General features: G+C 49.3%; 1 protein-coding gene across 4 annotated transcripts in view; it reads right to left on the reverse strand.

Moving 5' to 3' along the window:
- LIG1 (ligase I, DNA, ATP-dependent) overlaps positions 1–15,523 on the reverse strand; it is a 54,757-nt gene that overhangs the window by 38,233 nt on the left and 1,001 nt on the right. For 2 of the 4 annotated variants that reach the window (XR_001004888.1, XM_011969965.1), the window contains exons 2-6: positions 12,470–12,543; positions 8,970–9,059; positions 8,091–8,223; positions 3,769–3,895; positions 644–739 (exon numbers count right to left, since the gene is read on the reverse strand). Coding sequence is in view for 3 of the 4 variants with exons in the window: in XM_011969965.1 (XP_011825355.1) it covers positions 644–739; positions 3,769–3,895; positions 8,091–8,223; positions 8,970–9,059; positions 12,470–12,486 (463 nt within the window). In the remaining variant the exon portion in view is untranslated. The remainder of the gene's footprint in view (positions 1–643; positions 740–3,768; positions 3,896–8,090; positions 8,224–8,969; positions 9,060–12,469; positions 12,544–15,523) is intronic. The other 2 variants (XM_011969974.1, XM_011969980.1) reach the window with 2 other exon arrangements.

A 15,523-nucleotide genomic window follows, 5' to 3' on the forward strand; every position in this document is an offset into this window, starting at 1 on the left:
AAAAATTAGCTGGGCATGGTGGGGGGTGTCTGTAATCCCAGCTACTTGGGAAGCTGAGGTGGGAGAATCACTTGAGCCTGGGAGGTGGAGGCTGCAGTGAGCCCAGACTGCACCACTGTACTCTAGCCTGAGTGACAGAGTGAGACTCCATCTCAAAAAAACAAAGGAACAAAACACAAATATTACTTTTTCTTTCAATGCATGTATAGTATCTACTAGGTGTTTGGATATAGCCACTTAATCAATAGAACGGATAAGGTATTGGCCTAGGAGCACCATAAAAAAGAATTACTAAGACGTCAAGGGTGCTGTGAACTAAGAAAGTTTGGGAACCTCAGCTTTATGGTAAAATTTACAAGGAAAAGGAAATCATTTAGAAGAAAATAGTTTCCATTAAATAAATATAAAAACAGAAAATAAAAATGGGAAACTGTGCCTGAATGATGACTAAATTAAGATGTCCAAACAAATATATCCCACAATGTTTTCAGAACAAAAGTTCCCATATTGGTAGGTGGAATTCCTGGGGTTCCTGGACACAGGCATCAAATCGGCAGGGTCCGAACATCCTGAGCTCTCAGGCCCCTGCCCTTGCGGATCCCCCACCACACACACACACAGTTCTCTCCTCCTGGGGGCTCACCTTCCTCCTCCTTCTTCCTTTTGGCTTCTCTGTCCTCGTCCGCACTCTGCTCTTCCAGGACTTCCTGAATGGTCCGTTTCGGGAGCTGCTTCCGAGCTGGGGAGGCAAAGGGCTTGGTGTAGCTGACCTCGCTGGCTTCTGTGCTCCCATCCCAGAGAACTCAGACCCGCTGATGTAGCCCCTGGGAGGCTCTGGGCCCTCTCCCCTTCTCTGCCTGCACACAGCCACTGCCCCAGTGCAGGCCGCACCCTTCAATCCCTGCTGCTTCCTGGCTGTGTGACCTTGAGCAGGTTACTTAATTTCTCTGTGCTTTGCTCTCTCACGACTGCAGAATGGAAATAATCCCCACAAGGAAACAATGATGTAATGCACTCGGCACAGTACCGATTCCAGCAGGTCCCCTGAGCTCCCCACTGCTCCCCTCAGATCTTAACTGCCTCCATGTGTTCCAGACAGCTTCCCTGGAACCTCGGAATTCTGGAAGTGGCAGGGAATAAACTAGCCCCAGGAGAGGCCCTCACCCCATGGTCGGCAGGAGTTGGTGTATCAATACCCCAGCTGCCTCGCATCTCGGGGATCACTCTGGAGCACTGACACCGTCCTCCAGAGAATCCCACAAAACCAAGCTCCAGCTGCCCAGTGTGTAGCAGACCTAACAGCCCATCCCGTGTTGGCTGCTCCCCTGCCCTGAATCACCCTCTGTTCCCTGCACCTCCTAAACAAATCACTTGCATTTGGATCCCTGTTTCAGAGCTTCAGAGCCTGCTTCCAGAAGACTCTAAACTAACTAAACCTAACTAACCCTTGATGAAGAGCTCACACGAAGGCAGTTACACGCAGCTTCACTGTTATATCTCATGGTGGCCATTGCGCCACCTGGTCCCTGGTCTCCCGGCCCCCGGTGGCTCCTTCAACCTTCTATCAGCATGGCAGGCACTGTCTCTCCCTGCTCAAAACCCTTCCATGATTCCACATTCTCTGCTGTATCCAGGATAAAGTCTTTTGATGTCTACCCTGATCCTACCTAATCTCTCTCCATCTGACCTTCTAACCCTTCCCACACCACATACTCCACCTTCTTTGATATCACTGCTAAACTGGGGTGTTTCCAGACACACCCAGTCATGTCACCCCTCCCGGCCTCAGCATGTGCGGTTTGAGACCCAGCTCAATGTCACTCCCTCTAAACACGATCCCCTGACACGCCCCCAGGGCCAACCTCAGCATCCACCCGGAGCTCCCAGCATGCCCTCAGCCACACTGTGACTTCCTTATGGCCGCCTTTCATTCAGGGATGAACCTGCCTCCCCAGCTCACAGCCCTTCCGTGGCTCCCAGGATCTGCAGCACGAAGCCCAGGCTCCTTCGCTGGGCGTGCAAGACCTTTTCAGATCCAGCCCCCACTCGCCTCTCTAGCTCACCTCTCACCACGTGCTATTCTCAAACTTTCCCTGCTCCTCAGATCGCATCCGGTTCTCCAGAAACAAGGAAGTGGACGAGAGGCCCCAAACATGCCGTGCCGTTCCCATCTCGAGGCCTCTGCACGCGCCTTTCTTGTCTGAGAAACGTGTATCTGTCCTTTCTCAACATGGCCAACTCCAATCCATCTTCTAAGACTCGGCTCAGCCATCACCTCCCCTGGGCCGCTTGACTTCTGAGCTCCCAGAGTACCCTGCGTCACCCAGCGTCGTCCGATGGAAAGATCTGGCAAGCCATGTACGTGACCTTAAACTTTCTTGCAGTCACGTTAATAAAAAGCGGGAAAAACCAGGTTGAACTTGGTTTGAAGAATCTATGTTGCTCAACACATCTAAAATAGTATGATTCCAACATTCTTTTCTCATGCTAGGTCTTCAAAATCCAATGAACTCACTGCACATCTCAAGTTGGACACCAAATGTTTCATCGGAAACATGGTCTGTGTAGGTTTCATAAAATGTACAGCTATTCACATACCAAAGCTGTTCCAAAATTACGTGGAAAAAGTGCAAAGTCTTTACTCACTGAATCGCATATTAGTTTTCAAATGTAAATTCAACTGAAAGGATCTAACATGAAAGATTCAGCTCCTCTGTCACACTCACCACACTAAAGCGCTCAGCAGGCCGGACCGGACAGCAAGGGCTCACGCTGCCCTGCGTTACGTGTGGGTCTCTCGCCCTGTTCTTCCCCCACAGCAAACATCCCCATTCCCTCTTAGGACAAAGATGCTGTTCCCCAGGCTGGCTTTCCAGGACCTTCTCACCTCGTTGCTCATCGTCCCCAATCCTGCCCTCTACACACCAGCACACCAGGCCCTGAGCGGCCCCCAGGCCTTCTCAATTTATATGTTCCCTTGCCTAGCATGCTCCCCTCCTCCTTTGCTGGTTGCCTCTTCTTTGTCCTAAAGGGCTCAGTTTGGTGAGCCTCTCTTCCGGAAGTCTCCCTTGAGCCACGGCCCCACCCTAGTGTTCCCACATGAGCTGTGAGGCCTCCGTCTCAGCAGATAATTACAATCACAGTGACCAACAATGACTGAGCCCTGACTGAGGGCTGGGCCCAGTTCTGAGCAGCTTACACGTGCTATCTTCTAACTCAGATATTTCTGTGCGGTAGGTGCTGTCATTATCATCATCTCTACAGATAAAGCAACCTAAGCTCAGAGAAGGTCGGTCATTTGTCCCAGGTCATACAGCCAGTGGATGGTGGACCTGTGCTCTTAACCGCAACACTGAGATCACCACTGTCATAAGGATGACAACCTTGGATGGAAATCCAAGCGGGCAGAAAGGCAGGCGACTGGCCGGTGTGGTGGCTAACGCCTGTAATCCCAGCATTTTGGGAGGCTGAGGTGGGTGGATCACCTGAGGTCAGGAGTTTGAGATCAACCTGGCCAACATAGTGAAACCCCGTCTCTACTAAAAATATAAAAATTAGCCAGGCACGGTGGCACGCTCCTGTAATCCCAGCTACTCAGGAAGTTGAGGCAGGAGAATTGCTTGAACCCAGGAGGCAGAGGTTGCAGTGAGCTGAGATCTCGCCACTGTACTCCAGCCTGGGCAATAGAGCAAGACTACGTCTCAAAAAACAAACAAACAAAAAAAGAAAGGCAAGCGACTGAAGGGGCAGCGGCCCGTGTGTTCTCACCTGTGCGACGCTTCGGGATCCCTGATGGGGAGCTGTCCCTGGGAGAGGTGTCAGAGAGGGAAGCGTTGTTTTCAGGAGATGTGGCAGGACGGGGCGGGGAGACCTGTGAGCAGTCTGGGGCAGGCTTCTGGAAGAGGAAAGAACAGTTCTAGAGTGAGTGGGGGAAAGAGGGACTCCATTTCCCAGAAGTTGAGAGTAGAGGGGACCAAAACCTCCTGTGTTTACCCTCCTCTCTGACCCTATGGTCTCAGCCCTAACTCAGGTCTGGCCTCTTCTCACCTGGGCCATCATCCCGCCCTCCAGTGCAGGATCATGGTCCCATCAAGGACCCCCCATAGCGCTTCTGTTTCCTGCAGTAACAAAATCTTCGATTCTCCTGCCTCAGTCTCCCGAGTAGCTGGGACTACAGGCCTGCACCACCATGCCTGGCTAATTTTTGTATTTTGAGTAGAGACGGGGTTTCACTACGTTGGCCAGCTCTACACAATGGGAAGTCAGGGGAAATGATATACACCTCTTTGTATAGTTTTTTTTGAGACAGGGTCTCACTCTGTCGCCAAGGCTCGAGTGCAGTGGCACGATCTCGGCTCACTGCAATCTCCGCCTCCCAGGTCCAAGGAATTCTCCTGCCTCAGCCTCCCGAGCAGCTAGGATAACAGGTGCATGCCACCACGCCCAGCTAATTTTTGTATTTTTTATAAAGATGGGGTTTCACCATGTTGACCAGGCTGGTCTCGAACTTCTGAGCTCAAACGATCCTCCCGCCTTGGCCTCCAGAGCACTGAAAATACAGGCATGAGCCACCATGCCCAACCTTCTCTCCATATAGATTGGATGTTTGTTCCCTCCAGGCCGCATGTTGCAATCTGGTCTCCAATGTTGGAGGTATGACGTGGTGGGAGGCATTTGGGTCACGTGGGCAGATCCCTCATGAATGGCTCGTACCCTCCTTGTGGGAGGAACTGAGTTCTCCCTCTACTGGTTCACATGAGGGCTGTTGTTTAAAATGCCTCTCTCACCATGTGACACACCTGCTCCTCCTCCACCTTCCACCGTGACTGGAAGCATCTTGAGGCCCAGGAGCAGATGCTGGCATTATACTTCTTGTACAGCCTGCAGGACCGTGGGCCAAAATCAACCTCTTTATAAATTAACTGCTCTCGAGTATTCCTTTATAGCAATACTAAATGGACTAACATGCATTTCTTGGTTCAAATAACATCCACTTAATGTTGAGTGGGTGCCCTCCTCTTCCTGTTGGTGGAATATGGATATTCACAGGGACAAGGGCATCTACAGAGAGCAGACGACAGCACAGAGGAAGCCTGGGCCTCTCACCCTGTGAGACTGTCACATGAATCCCGGACTCTGCACTCATGAGCGAGAAAAATAAGTTTGCGTCTTGCCTGAGCCACTGCTACTGTCTCGGTTTCAATCACTCACCTCTCTTCTTACAGGACCCTGTGCCAGTTATTAAGTGATTTTCTCTCAGCTCCAAACCCATCACTGTCCAGTCTCCCTCGTGATGCCAAGACTGGGACTCCACAAATCTCCTTCTTGCTCTGGCACCACCTCGGCATCAGGCAGTGCCAATGGAGGGAACTAGAGGGCACTGCATGATTGGAGGCATAGCCGGCTTCTCTCCACCTGGGGGCTCAGCTGCTGGATCCCACTGACAGTTTTTTCTAACACTCACGGGGCTTGCCACGTGGTACCTGATCAGAGACACTGGCATCTCCCACCCAGTGCTCCTTTCCTGAAAGATCAGAGCTCTAGGCTCTTGAGGCACCTTCTCTAAGCTCAGAGACCTGCCAGCAGTCCCGCCACAGAGGTGTGAATTTCAGCTCCAAAGCCACAGGGACAGTCGCTGCACCTGGCAGTTGCTACCTCCATGATGCCTTAGAGTTAGTTCTCTCTTTACCCCTTCAGTTACCTATTTAACAACTGCGCACCTAGTGACCATCCTTTAAACTCCCTCTGTTCAAATCACTGGTATGGTTTCTGTTTCCCATTGAGACCCTGATGGAGACAGAGGTCTCAGAGAATTTTTTTTTTTTTTTTTGAGACGGAGTCTCGTCCTGTTGTTCAGGCTGGAGTGCAGTGGCATGATCTCAGCTCACCACAACCTCCGCCTCCGGGTTCAAGCGATTCTCCTGCCTCAGTCTCCTGAGTAGCTGGGACTACAGGCCCGTGCCACCATGCCTGGCTACTTTTTGTATTTTAGTAGAGACGGGGTTTCACTATGTTGGCCAGGCTGCTCTCGAACACCTGACCTCATGATCCACCCGCCTTGGCCTCCCAAAGCGCTGGGATTACAAGCGTGAGCCACCACGCCTGGCCAGGGGTATACTGTAAACACAGCCCAGGACTAAACGATCTCTGCCTCTCTTCTGCCCAAAACTCTTCGTAGCTCCCCAGAAGCCTCAGGGTCAAGTCCAAGCTCCAAAAGAGATCTCTGTCCTAATACCTGGAACTTGGGCATATGTTAGGTTACATGGCAAAGAGTAATTGAGGTTGCTAATCGGTGGACCTTCCGATAGCAGGATTATCCTGGACTATCCAGGTGGGCCTGATACAGGCACAGGGGCCTTCAAAGTGGAAGACGGTGGCAGGAGAGGAAAGTCAGGGGGAGATGTGGCCACAGAAGAAAGGCACAGAAGGAGGCAATGCCACGTGCTTTTTTCTTTTTTGAGACGGAGTCTCGCTGTGTTGCCCAGGCTGGAGTGTAGTGCCGTGATCTTGGCTCACTGCAAGCTCCGCCTCCCAGGTTCACGCCATTCTCCTGCCTCAGCCTCCCGAGTAGCTGGGACTACAGGCGCCTGCCACCACACCCAGATAATTTTTTGTATTTTCGATAGAGATGGGGTTTCACCGTGTTAGCCAGGATGGTCTCTATCTCCTGACCTCGTGATCCGCCCACCTTGGCCTCCCAAAGTGCTGGGGTTACAGGAGTGAGCCACCGCGCCCGGCCACTTGCTTTGAAAGTGGAGAAAGGGGGATCTCTGGTGGCTGCAAAAGGCAATTCCTGGATTCTCCCCTAGAGCCCCCAGAAATGAACGCAGACCTGCTGACACCTTGATTTTAGCCCAGTGCAACCCATTTCAGACTCATGACTCCCAAACCGTAAGACAATAAACTGGCATTGTTTGAAGCCACTGTGTTTGTGGTCAATTGTTACGGCAGCAAATGGGAAGCTAATATAGGTGGTGAGGAAAGTTTCGCTGAGGAAGTGATATCTGAGCAAAGCATGGAAGAAAGCAGGGGACTGAGCCAGGTGTGTATCTGGGAAAGAGAGTTTCAGGCTGGGAAAAGAGGTAGCGGCCCAGAGGTGGAAGTGCACGCGGTGGGTGTGGAGAGCCAGGACGGAGCGAGCTGAGGAAGAGCTGTCGATGAAGCTGCAGATGTGATGGGCAGGGGGAAGTGAGGAGGAGCAGGAGGGGCCTCGTAGGTTTCCACAAGGCCTGGCTTTGGCCTGTGGTGGTAATACCAGGGGGGTTGCACAGGGAGTCACAGGACCTGACCTCACCACTGACAGAATAAGCAGCACTGTGCTTTGGACATCATCCACAAAGCAATGAACAAGCATTAAATGACTTAAACAGGGGAAGAGAGTGATCCAATGTTTTTGGAGAAGTTAAAAAGCCCTCTGACCACAGGAGAGGCTAGATATACTTTTGAGCCCTTATTTTTTTTGTTTTATTTTTGAGGCAAGGTCTTGCGCTGTCACCCAGGCTGGAGTGCAGTGGTATAATCGTAGTTCACTGAAGCCTTGAACTCCTGGGCTCAAGCAATCCTCCTGCCTCAGCCTCTCAAGTAGCCAGCACCACAGGCATGCGCCACCACACCTGGCTAATTTTTAAAACATTTTTTTGTAGAGATGGGGTCTCGCTATGTTGCCCAGCCTGGTCTCGAACTCCTGGCCTCAAGTGATCCTCCCATGATGGCCTCCCAAAGTGTTGGGATTACAGACGTAAGCCATTGCGCTGGGCCTTGAGCCCTTACTTTACATCAGACACTATTCTCAGATCTGTATGTAAATGAACTCATTTCATCTTCCCAGTCACCCTATGAGGAAGGCATTATCAGGAGCTGCACGTTACAGGTGAGGCACCCAAGATGTAACTTGGTGAAGGAGACCACCCGAGGCCCTAGGGCAGGGGCAATTAGGACCAGGCCGTCTGCACCCGACACAACCAGGAAACGCATCCACCTCTCCCGGGCAATTTCTCCAGAATCCTCCTCAACAGCTGCTGCGCTCTGTTCCAAAGGCTAATGGGAATTCGTTTCTTCGGGTAAAAATGAGCAGGCTGATGGGGACCTACCTGGCCTTTAGCAGGGCTAAGGGCTTCATCCTCCTCTTCCCCTTCGCTGCCCAGGACCCGGGCCGCCTTCCTGCCTGGCCTCTTCACTGGAGAGTCACTCTCGGACACTCCATTCCACTCCTTCAGTGCCGCCCTGGAAGGTGGGGAAATGGGGGTGTAAAGGGGCGACTACAGCCGGCAGAGCGGGGTCACTGCTCACAAACACCCTGGTTTCTTTGCTGTTTCCTTTCCTTCCTTTCAAGCATCCAATGAACATTCTCTAGTTGCCTCCTCAGCAAATCTCACCATTTCGTCCATCAATGCATCCATCCACCTGCCCACTCATCCACTCACCCACCCATCACACATCTCTGGAGGCCTCCGGAGTGTCTGTCCTGTGATGGGTGATGCTGAGGAGCAAATGGAGTCCCTGCCTAAGGCTCCATTGGTCTCCAGCATCTATTGGGAAACTTCTTTTTTTTTAAGATGGAGTTTCGCTCAGTCACCCAGGTTGGAGTGCAGTGAGCCGAGATCACGCCATTGTACTCCAGCCTGGGCAAGAGCGAGACTCTGTCTCAAAAAAAAAAAAAAAAAAAGAGTATCGCTTCTTCTACTTAGATGAGACAGCATTAAGATGTGGCCAGTGGCCAGCTTCTCTGCATCATGGAGAATGTCTGGTTGTAGAACGAAGTCAAGACCTGCAGAAACAGACCAACGGACGACTCCGAGGCCCTGGATCCAGCTGTGCCTGCAGCCACTCTTGCTCTTGGACTTCCGGCTGCCTGGCTGAAGAAATCTTTCGGGTCCCAAGACATTTTGCATTAGGTTTGTACACTCGCAACCAAGAGAATCCTGACTGCTAAAGGAAAAAATTCACCATATCCCAGCCCTGTGACGTACTTCGGAGGGGGCTCCGTCTCTCTGCTGCCGTTGGATGCCTCCTTCTCAGGCTTCTTCGCTTTACCCTCTTTCTTGGGGTGGAAGAATGACCTAGAGGAGCATAAAAGGGGATTAAAAAAGGAGAATAACAGCACCAATACCCTGCCTATCTCTGCTGCATTCTATAACTTCTAATACCATTTCCCATCTCAGCACATAACAGAATTTCAAACAAGCCCTTTAACCGAACTGATAAGGAAACTCAGACTCAGACAGAGGAGGCAACACTGTACTTATTTTTCTGCCCTTACTTTTTGCAAGATACGATACATCCCAAGTTTCATTCAACAAATTATCAACTAAGCACTTTTTAACTTTTTTTTTTTTTTGAGACGGAGTCTCGCTCTGTTGCCCAGGCTGGAGTGCAGTGGCCGGATCTCAGCTCACTGCAAGCTCCGCCTCCCGGGTTACAGCAATTTTCCTGCCTCAGTCTCCTGAGTAGCTGGGATTACAGGTGCCCGCCACAACGCCTGGCTAATTTTTTAAATATTTTTGGTAGAGATGGGTTTTCTCCATGTTGGCCAGGCTGGTCTCAAATGCCTGACCTCAAGTGATCTGCCTACCTTGGCCTCCCAAAGTGTTGGGATTACAGGCATGAGCCACCACACCTAGCCTAAAAAAATTTTTTTTTCTAGATGGAGTTTTCACTCTTGTTGCCCAGGCTGGAGTGCAGTGGCGTAATCTTGACTCACTGCAACCTATATCCCCTGGGTTCAAGCAATTCTCCTGCCTCAGCCTCCTGAGTAGCTGGGATTACAGGCAGCCACCACCAAACCTGGCTATTTTTTTTTTTTATTTAGTAGAGATGGGGTATCACCATGTTGGTCAGGCTGGTCTCGAACTTCTGACCTCAGGTGATCCACCTGCCTCCCAAAGTGCTGGGATTACAGGCGTGAGCCACTGTGCCCGGCCTAAGCACTTATTATGTGCCAGGGCCTATTCTGGGCCTGAGGGGTTTGGCGGTGACCTAGACACATGAAGTTCCTGCCTTCAAGCAGCTGACACTCTGGTGAAGGACACAAATAGTAAGCAAACAACTAAATATAAAATGTTGGGGCCGGGCACGGTAGCTCACGCCTGTAATTCCAGCACTTTGGGGAAGCCGAGGTGGGTGGATCATGAGGCCAGGAGATCAAGACCATCCTGGCTAACATGGTGAAACCCCGTCTCTACTAAAAACACAAAAACAAAATTAGCTGGCCGTGGTGGCGGGCGCCTGTGGTCCCAGCTACTTGGGAGGCTGAGGCAGGAGAATGACATGAACCTGGGAGGTGGAGCTTGCAGTGAGCCAAGATCCGCCACTGCACTCCAGCCTGGGCGACAGAGCGAGACTCCGTCTCAAAAAAAATGTTGGAAAGTGTGCAGTGCTCTGAAAAATATAAATAAAGTAAGGCACTTTCCAACTAACCCATTGGAGATTGCCTAAAAGGGGGCTTCTTCCTAAGAACAGAGTGCTGAGAGGAAAATTAGGAACTTTACAGTGGAGAGGTCTGGCCAGCACTCCCCTAATCAAGCGATGAAGGTTAGCTTCACCAGCGATGTCACAGGAACCTTATATGCGCCTGACACCAGCCAGCATCTTTCGGTGGTATCTTTCCAAAAGCCCATAACCCTAGTGTAATTATGAGAATAACACTGCACATACCAACACCGGGGACAGTTCTACAGGATACCTGTTCAGTATTCCCCAAGATTGACAAACGTCGTAAAAAACAAGGAAACTCTGAGAAACTGCCACCCAGAGGAGGCTGAGATGTGATGATTAAATGCAATATGGTACCCTGAATTGAACTCTGGAATAGAAAAGGACATTTAAAACAAAAAAAAAAATCTGGTGAAATCTGAATAATCAAATATAGAGTTCAGTTAAGAGTAATGTACTGACGCTGGTTCCTCAGTGGTGAGAAATGGATCGTAGTAATGTATGATCGTAGTAATGTGCTGTCGGGGGGCTGTCCTACGAACTGAAGGATGTTTAGCAGCGTGCCTGGCTTTTAGCCACCAGATGCCAACTGGCAATGGAAACTGGGCGAGGGTATACAGGACCTGTCTGTACTGTCTTTGCAACTTTCCTGTATCTCTAAAATTATTCCAGAATAAGAAGTTTATTTAATCTTCAAAAAGAAAAAAAGAAAAGGAAAATCATGCAAAAGCAAGAGGACACAAAGCAATCGAAGGTATCATCAGCCCGGGAGAGACAATCCCCAGATTCCTTATCACGGGAGAAAAATGGAACTCAGGATTTGCGTAAACCACTCACTACCTCCCAGGTTTCTGGGACGGATGCCCAGGTCTGGGTCTCTCTACCATCCACTTTCTCCGCCTGGTAACAGCCCCTCCATTTTCCTCTTGGGATGCTTCTTACCCCACGATTTGAGTGTGCTAGCCCTTTTGCTCGTGACCAGGGGTGGACACGTGACTCAGGCTGCATCCCCGTGGCCGGTTCAGGGATAGGTATGTGGCCCGAGCTGGGCCAGTGAAACTGGGCTCTAGCACCCTCTTTCCACGGGGAGGCTAACCAGGGGAGAGCCTGCCTGAGGGGGAGGACAACCTCAAGGACAGCAGAGCTGAACAATGGAGAGAGACAGATTCCCAGGGAGAAAGTTTTGGCAACTGGATGGAACCAAGCCTGAGGCTGTTTACTCCAGCAGGTTTCAATGACAGAAGTCAAGCCACGCCCTTTCTTGTCTTCCTGAAGCCAGACTGCATTAACACGAGGTTTCTCAACCTAGACACTACTGACGTTAGGCCTGATGGTTCTGTGTTTTCCGGGGGCTGTCCTACGAACTGAAGGATGTTTAGCAGCATGCCTGGCTTTTAACCACTAGATGCCAATGGCAAACCCTGTGTCCCTAGGTTGTAACAACCAAAAATATCTCCAGACACTGGCTGGGCGCAGCGGCTCACGCCTGGAATCCTAGCGCTTTGGGAGGCTGAGGCAGGCGGATCACGAGGTCAGGAGTTCCAGACCAGCCTGACCAACATGGTGAAACCCTGCCTCTACTGAAAATACAAAAATTAGCTGGGCGTGGTGGCGCGCACCTGTAATCCCAGCTACTCAGGAGGCTGAGGCAGGAGAATCGCTTGAACCCGGGAAGCGGAGGTTGCAGTGAGCCGAGACTGTGCCACTGCACTCCAGCCTGGGTGACACAGCGAGACTCTATCTCAAAAAAAAAAAAATATCCAGACACTGCCAGATGTTACCTGGGGAGCAAAACTGCTGCTGACTGAGAACCGCTGGGTTGGGTTTCTGTTCCTTGCAACTAAAAAGAGTGGTTCAATACACCGTCTTCCATATCCCACGGCTCATTTTCCTTACTACTTGACTCCTGGAAATTCCAACTCAAAATCTAACGTAAGGATTTTTTTGTTTGGTTTTTTGGGGGTTTTTTGGTACAGATTTACAGAAAGAAACAGAGAACTTGGAGAATGAAAGACTCGGGGCAAGGGAGAGTCCTCACATGATACTTCGCTGCATGTTGGCGCCAGAATTCTCCCTTCCTGTCCAGCACTTTTCTTCGTCTGTCAGCTGCTCCTGGAACAGAAATCCAAACACTTGTTGAGGTGACTGGTTGTGCAGAGATCCAAACACATAAAACCCTTTCTTTAAGGAAAAAAAAAAACCAACAACCTAGAAACATGAATTTTCCCTTTAAGAAGAAACTCCTGTTTTTATGAACCAAAATAATTTGCTAGTGAGACTTACTGGTGAAGAATAAAACTTCCAAATCAGAGATTAAGAGGCCTCCTTTACCGTAAGAAGACTGTTTTTCATCTAATATGAAGAACAGACTGAGGACCTGAAATGGGGTTTTTTTTGAAGTTTACAGGTTAGTGAAAAATTGTTTTAAGGTGATAACATAATTCCCTAAAACAACTGTGGAAGCTTATAAAATTATACCCGCTGGTCTACATAAATTAGCTGTTGGGCAATTTCTAAGTTATGCTGTTATTTCAAGCAAAGGGCAGAACATCACAGGGTGTGTGCTACTGTACTGTGTAAAAAAGAAAGACTATAGGCCAGGCACGGTAGCTCACGCCTGTCATCCCAGCACTTTGGGAGGCCATGGTGGATGGATCACCTGAGGTCAGGAGTTCAAGACCAGCCTGGCTAACATGGCAATACCCTATCTCTACTAAAAATACAAAAATTAGCCAGGCGCAGTGGCGAGCGCCTGTAATCCCAGCTACTCTGGAGGCTGAGGCAGGAGAATCGCTTGAACCCGGAAGGCGAAGGCTGCAGTGAGCCAAGACTGTGCTACTGCACTCCAGTCTGGACAAGAGTGAAACTCCATCTCGAAAAAAAAAAAAAAGAAAAAGAAAAAGAAAAAAAAAGAAAGACTGTAAATGTATCCACATATCTTGTATATACACAGAGCATCTCTGTTGGAAGACAAAAACTGGTGATGCTGTCGCCTGAGGAGGCACAGACATTGGAGGGAGATATTTTTAACACGCATGCTTTTGCAGGCAGAACAATCAGAATCCATTACCCCTTCAAAATATATTTTTAAAAATTAAATACTTTTTTAAAAAGTCTTTTTTTTAATGAAATCAATAACAGTCACTGGGGCTTCCACAGTTTAGAGTAACGCTAATGAAAGGGTTCCCAGGCCGGGCGTGGTAGCTCACGCCTATAATCCCAGCACTTTGGGAGGCCGAGGCGGGTGGATCACTTGAGGTCAGGAGTTCGAGAGCAAGACTCTATCTCAAAAAGAAAAAACAAACAAACAAACAAAAAACAAACTCAGCAACTTCCAAACAAGGTTTCTCAGGGCTAGCTGGGGAGCAGAAGTATGCAATGCTTCAACCAAACAGTTCACAAAAAAGCAGGTTAGGGACTTAGACACCAAAATCCTGAGGGCAAAGGAGAAAACTATTACGACCACTACTGAGCACTCACCTGGCTAGGTACTTTACATTCTCAATTATACCGACTCTCCACAACAACTCTGTTACAGAAACTAAGGCCCAGAGGGGTTTTTAAAGGAACTTAACCTGCATCTCTACTACGTTCCGCCCCAGGTGTCTGCCTGCTCCACAGCTCACCTCTTAACCACCAGACTGAGTTGCAAGGGAAGGAGAAAGAAACAAGCATTTACTGGGAAGCCTGCTCTATGCCTGACATGCTGATCACATTCTCAAATACCCTCAATCCTCAAGTCAGCCCTCCAAGACAGGTGTGATCATCCCCACTTCACAGATGAAGGCACTGAGGACAGGGGGACACAGCTGGGGTTCAGGCAAGGCTTCAAACCCTGGTGTGGCTGGCTCCAAAGCCCATGTTCCTTCCTCCTTACCACAGTACTCAAGGCTGGCTTCTCAACTCCGTGTACTGCTGAGTTGGGGGAAACAAACTGGTTGATGCCTCTGGAGGACCACCTGGCATCTCTATCAGAATGGCAACCTCACTTCTGTGTATTTGGCCCACAGAGACCCTCACAGGTGGACCAAGCAGGTAACAAAGTTACCTGCTGCAGCACCAACTGTAATGAGAAAAGACTGGAAACTGGTGGAATGTCTACCCTTAGGGAACTGGTTCCCTAATTACTGGAATACCATATGGTGGAATATTGTTCAGGGTTACAATGAAATGAATGATAGATAAAAGGTATGGGAATTTTTTTCAGGGGGTGATAAAAATATCCTAAAATCGATCATGGTAATAACTGCACAACTCAGCGCAAAAACTAAAAACCACTGACTTGTACACTTTAGATAGGCAAACTGTATGGTTTGTGAATTATATCTCAATAAAGCGGTTACCAAAATGAAGAAATGACAGGAAAAATATCAAGTGAGGATGAAACAGTACTCAGTGATAAAAAGAAACAGAGCACTGATACAAGCAACAACTTGGGTGGATCTCCAGGGCATTGTGCAGAGTGGAAAAAAGGTCACATCCTAATAACATATGATTCCATTTACATAACACTCTCCAAATGACAAAACTAGAGATGGTGAACACATTTGTGGTTGCCAGGGGCCTGGGGAGTTCTTACGTGGAGAGGGAACTGTTCTATATCACAATTATGATGGAGGTTACACAAATCTATACAAGGGATCAAACTGCACAGGCACACAGATACACAATCACACTCACATACACAAAAACTGGTGAAAATTGAACAGGTCTGTAATCTAGTCAACAGAACTGTACTGATGTCAATTTCCTGGTTTCGATATTGGGACTACATAAGATGTCACCATTAGGGAAAGACGGATATACTATTTTCACAACTTCCTTGAATCTATAATTATTTCAAAATAAAAAGTAAAAACAAGAGGTAAGCTCCACCCCTTTATCAAGCATACATTAGGCCAGACTTCTCCCCATTCAGATGATTCTCTATCTTTTGGGGGCCCTTTACCTAGACCTGGACCTTACCAGCGACCTCTCCCTGCCGTGATCACCTCCCTCCAGTAGGGCCCACTCCTTTCAGGTGATCCTGCTGGCCGCAATTTACCCTCCTCTAGCCCCGCCCCTTTCAGATGGCCCCGCCCCCAGCACGTCC

The sequence above is a fragment of the Mandrillus leucophaeus genome, unplaced genomic scaffold (assembly GCF_000951045.1).
Source record: "Mandrillus leucophaeus isolate KB7577 unplaced genomic scaffold, Mleu.le_1.0 Scaffold120, whole genome shotgun sequence".
Lineage (NCBI taxonomy): Eukaryota > Metazoa > Chordata > Mammalia > Primates > Cercopithecidae > Mandrillus > Mandrillus leucophaeus.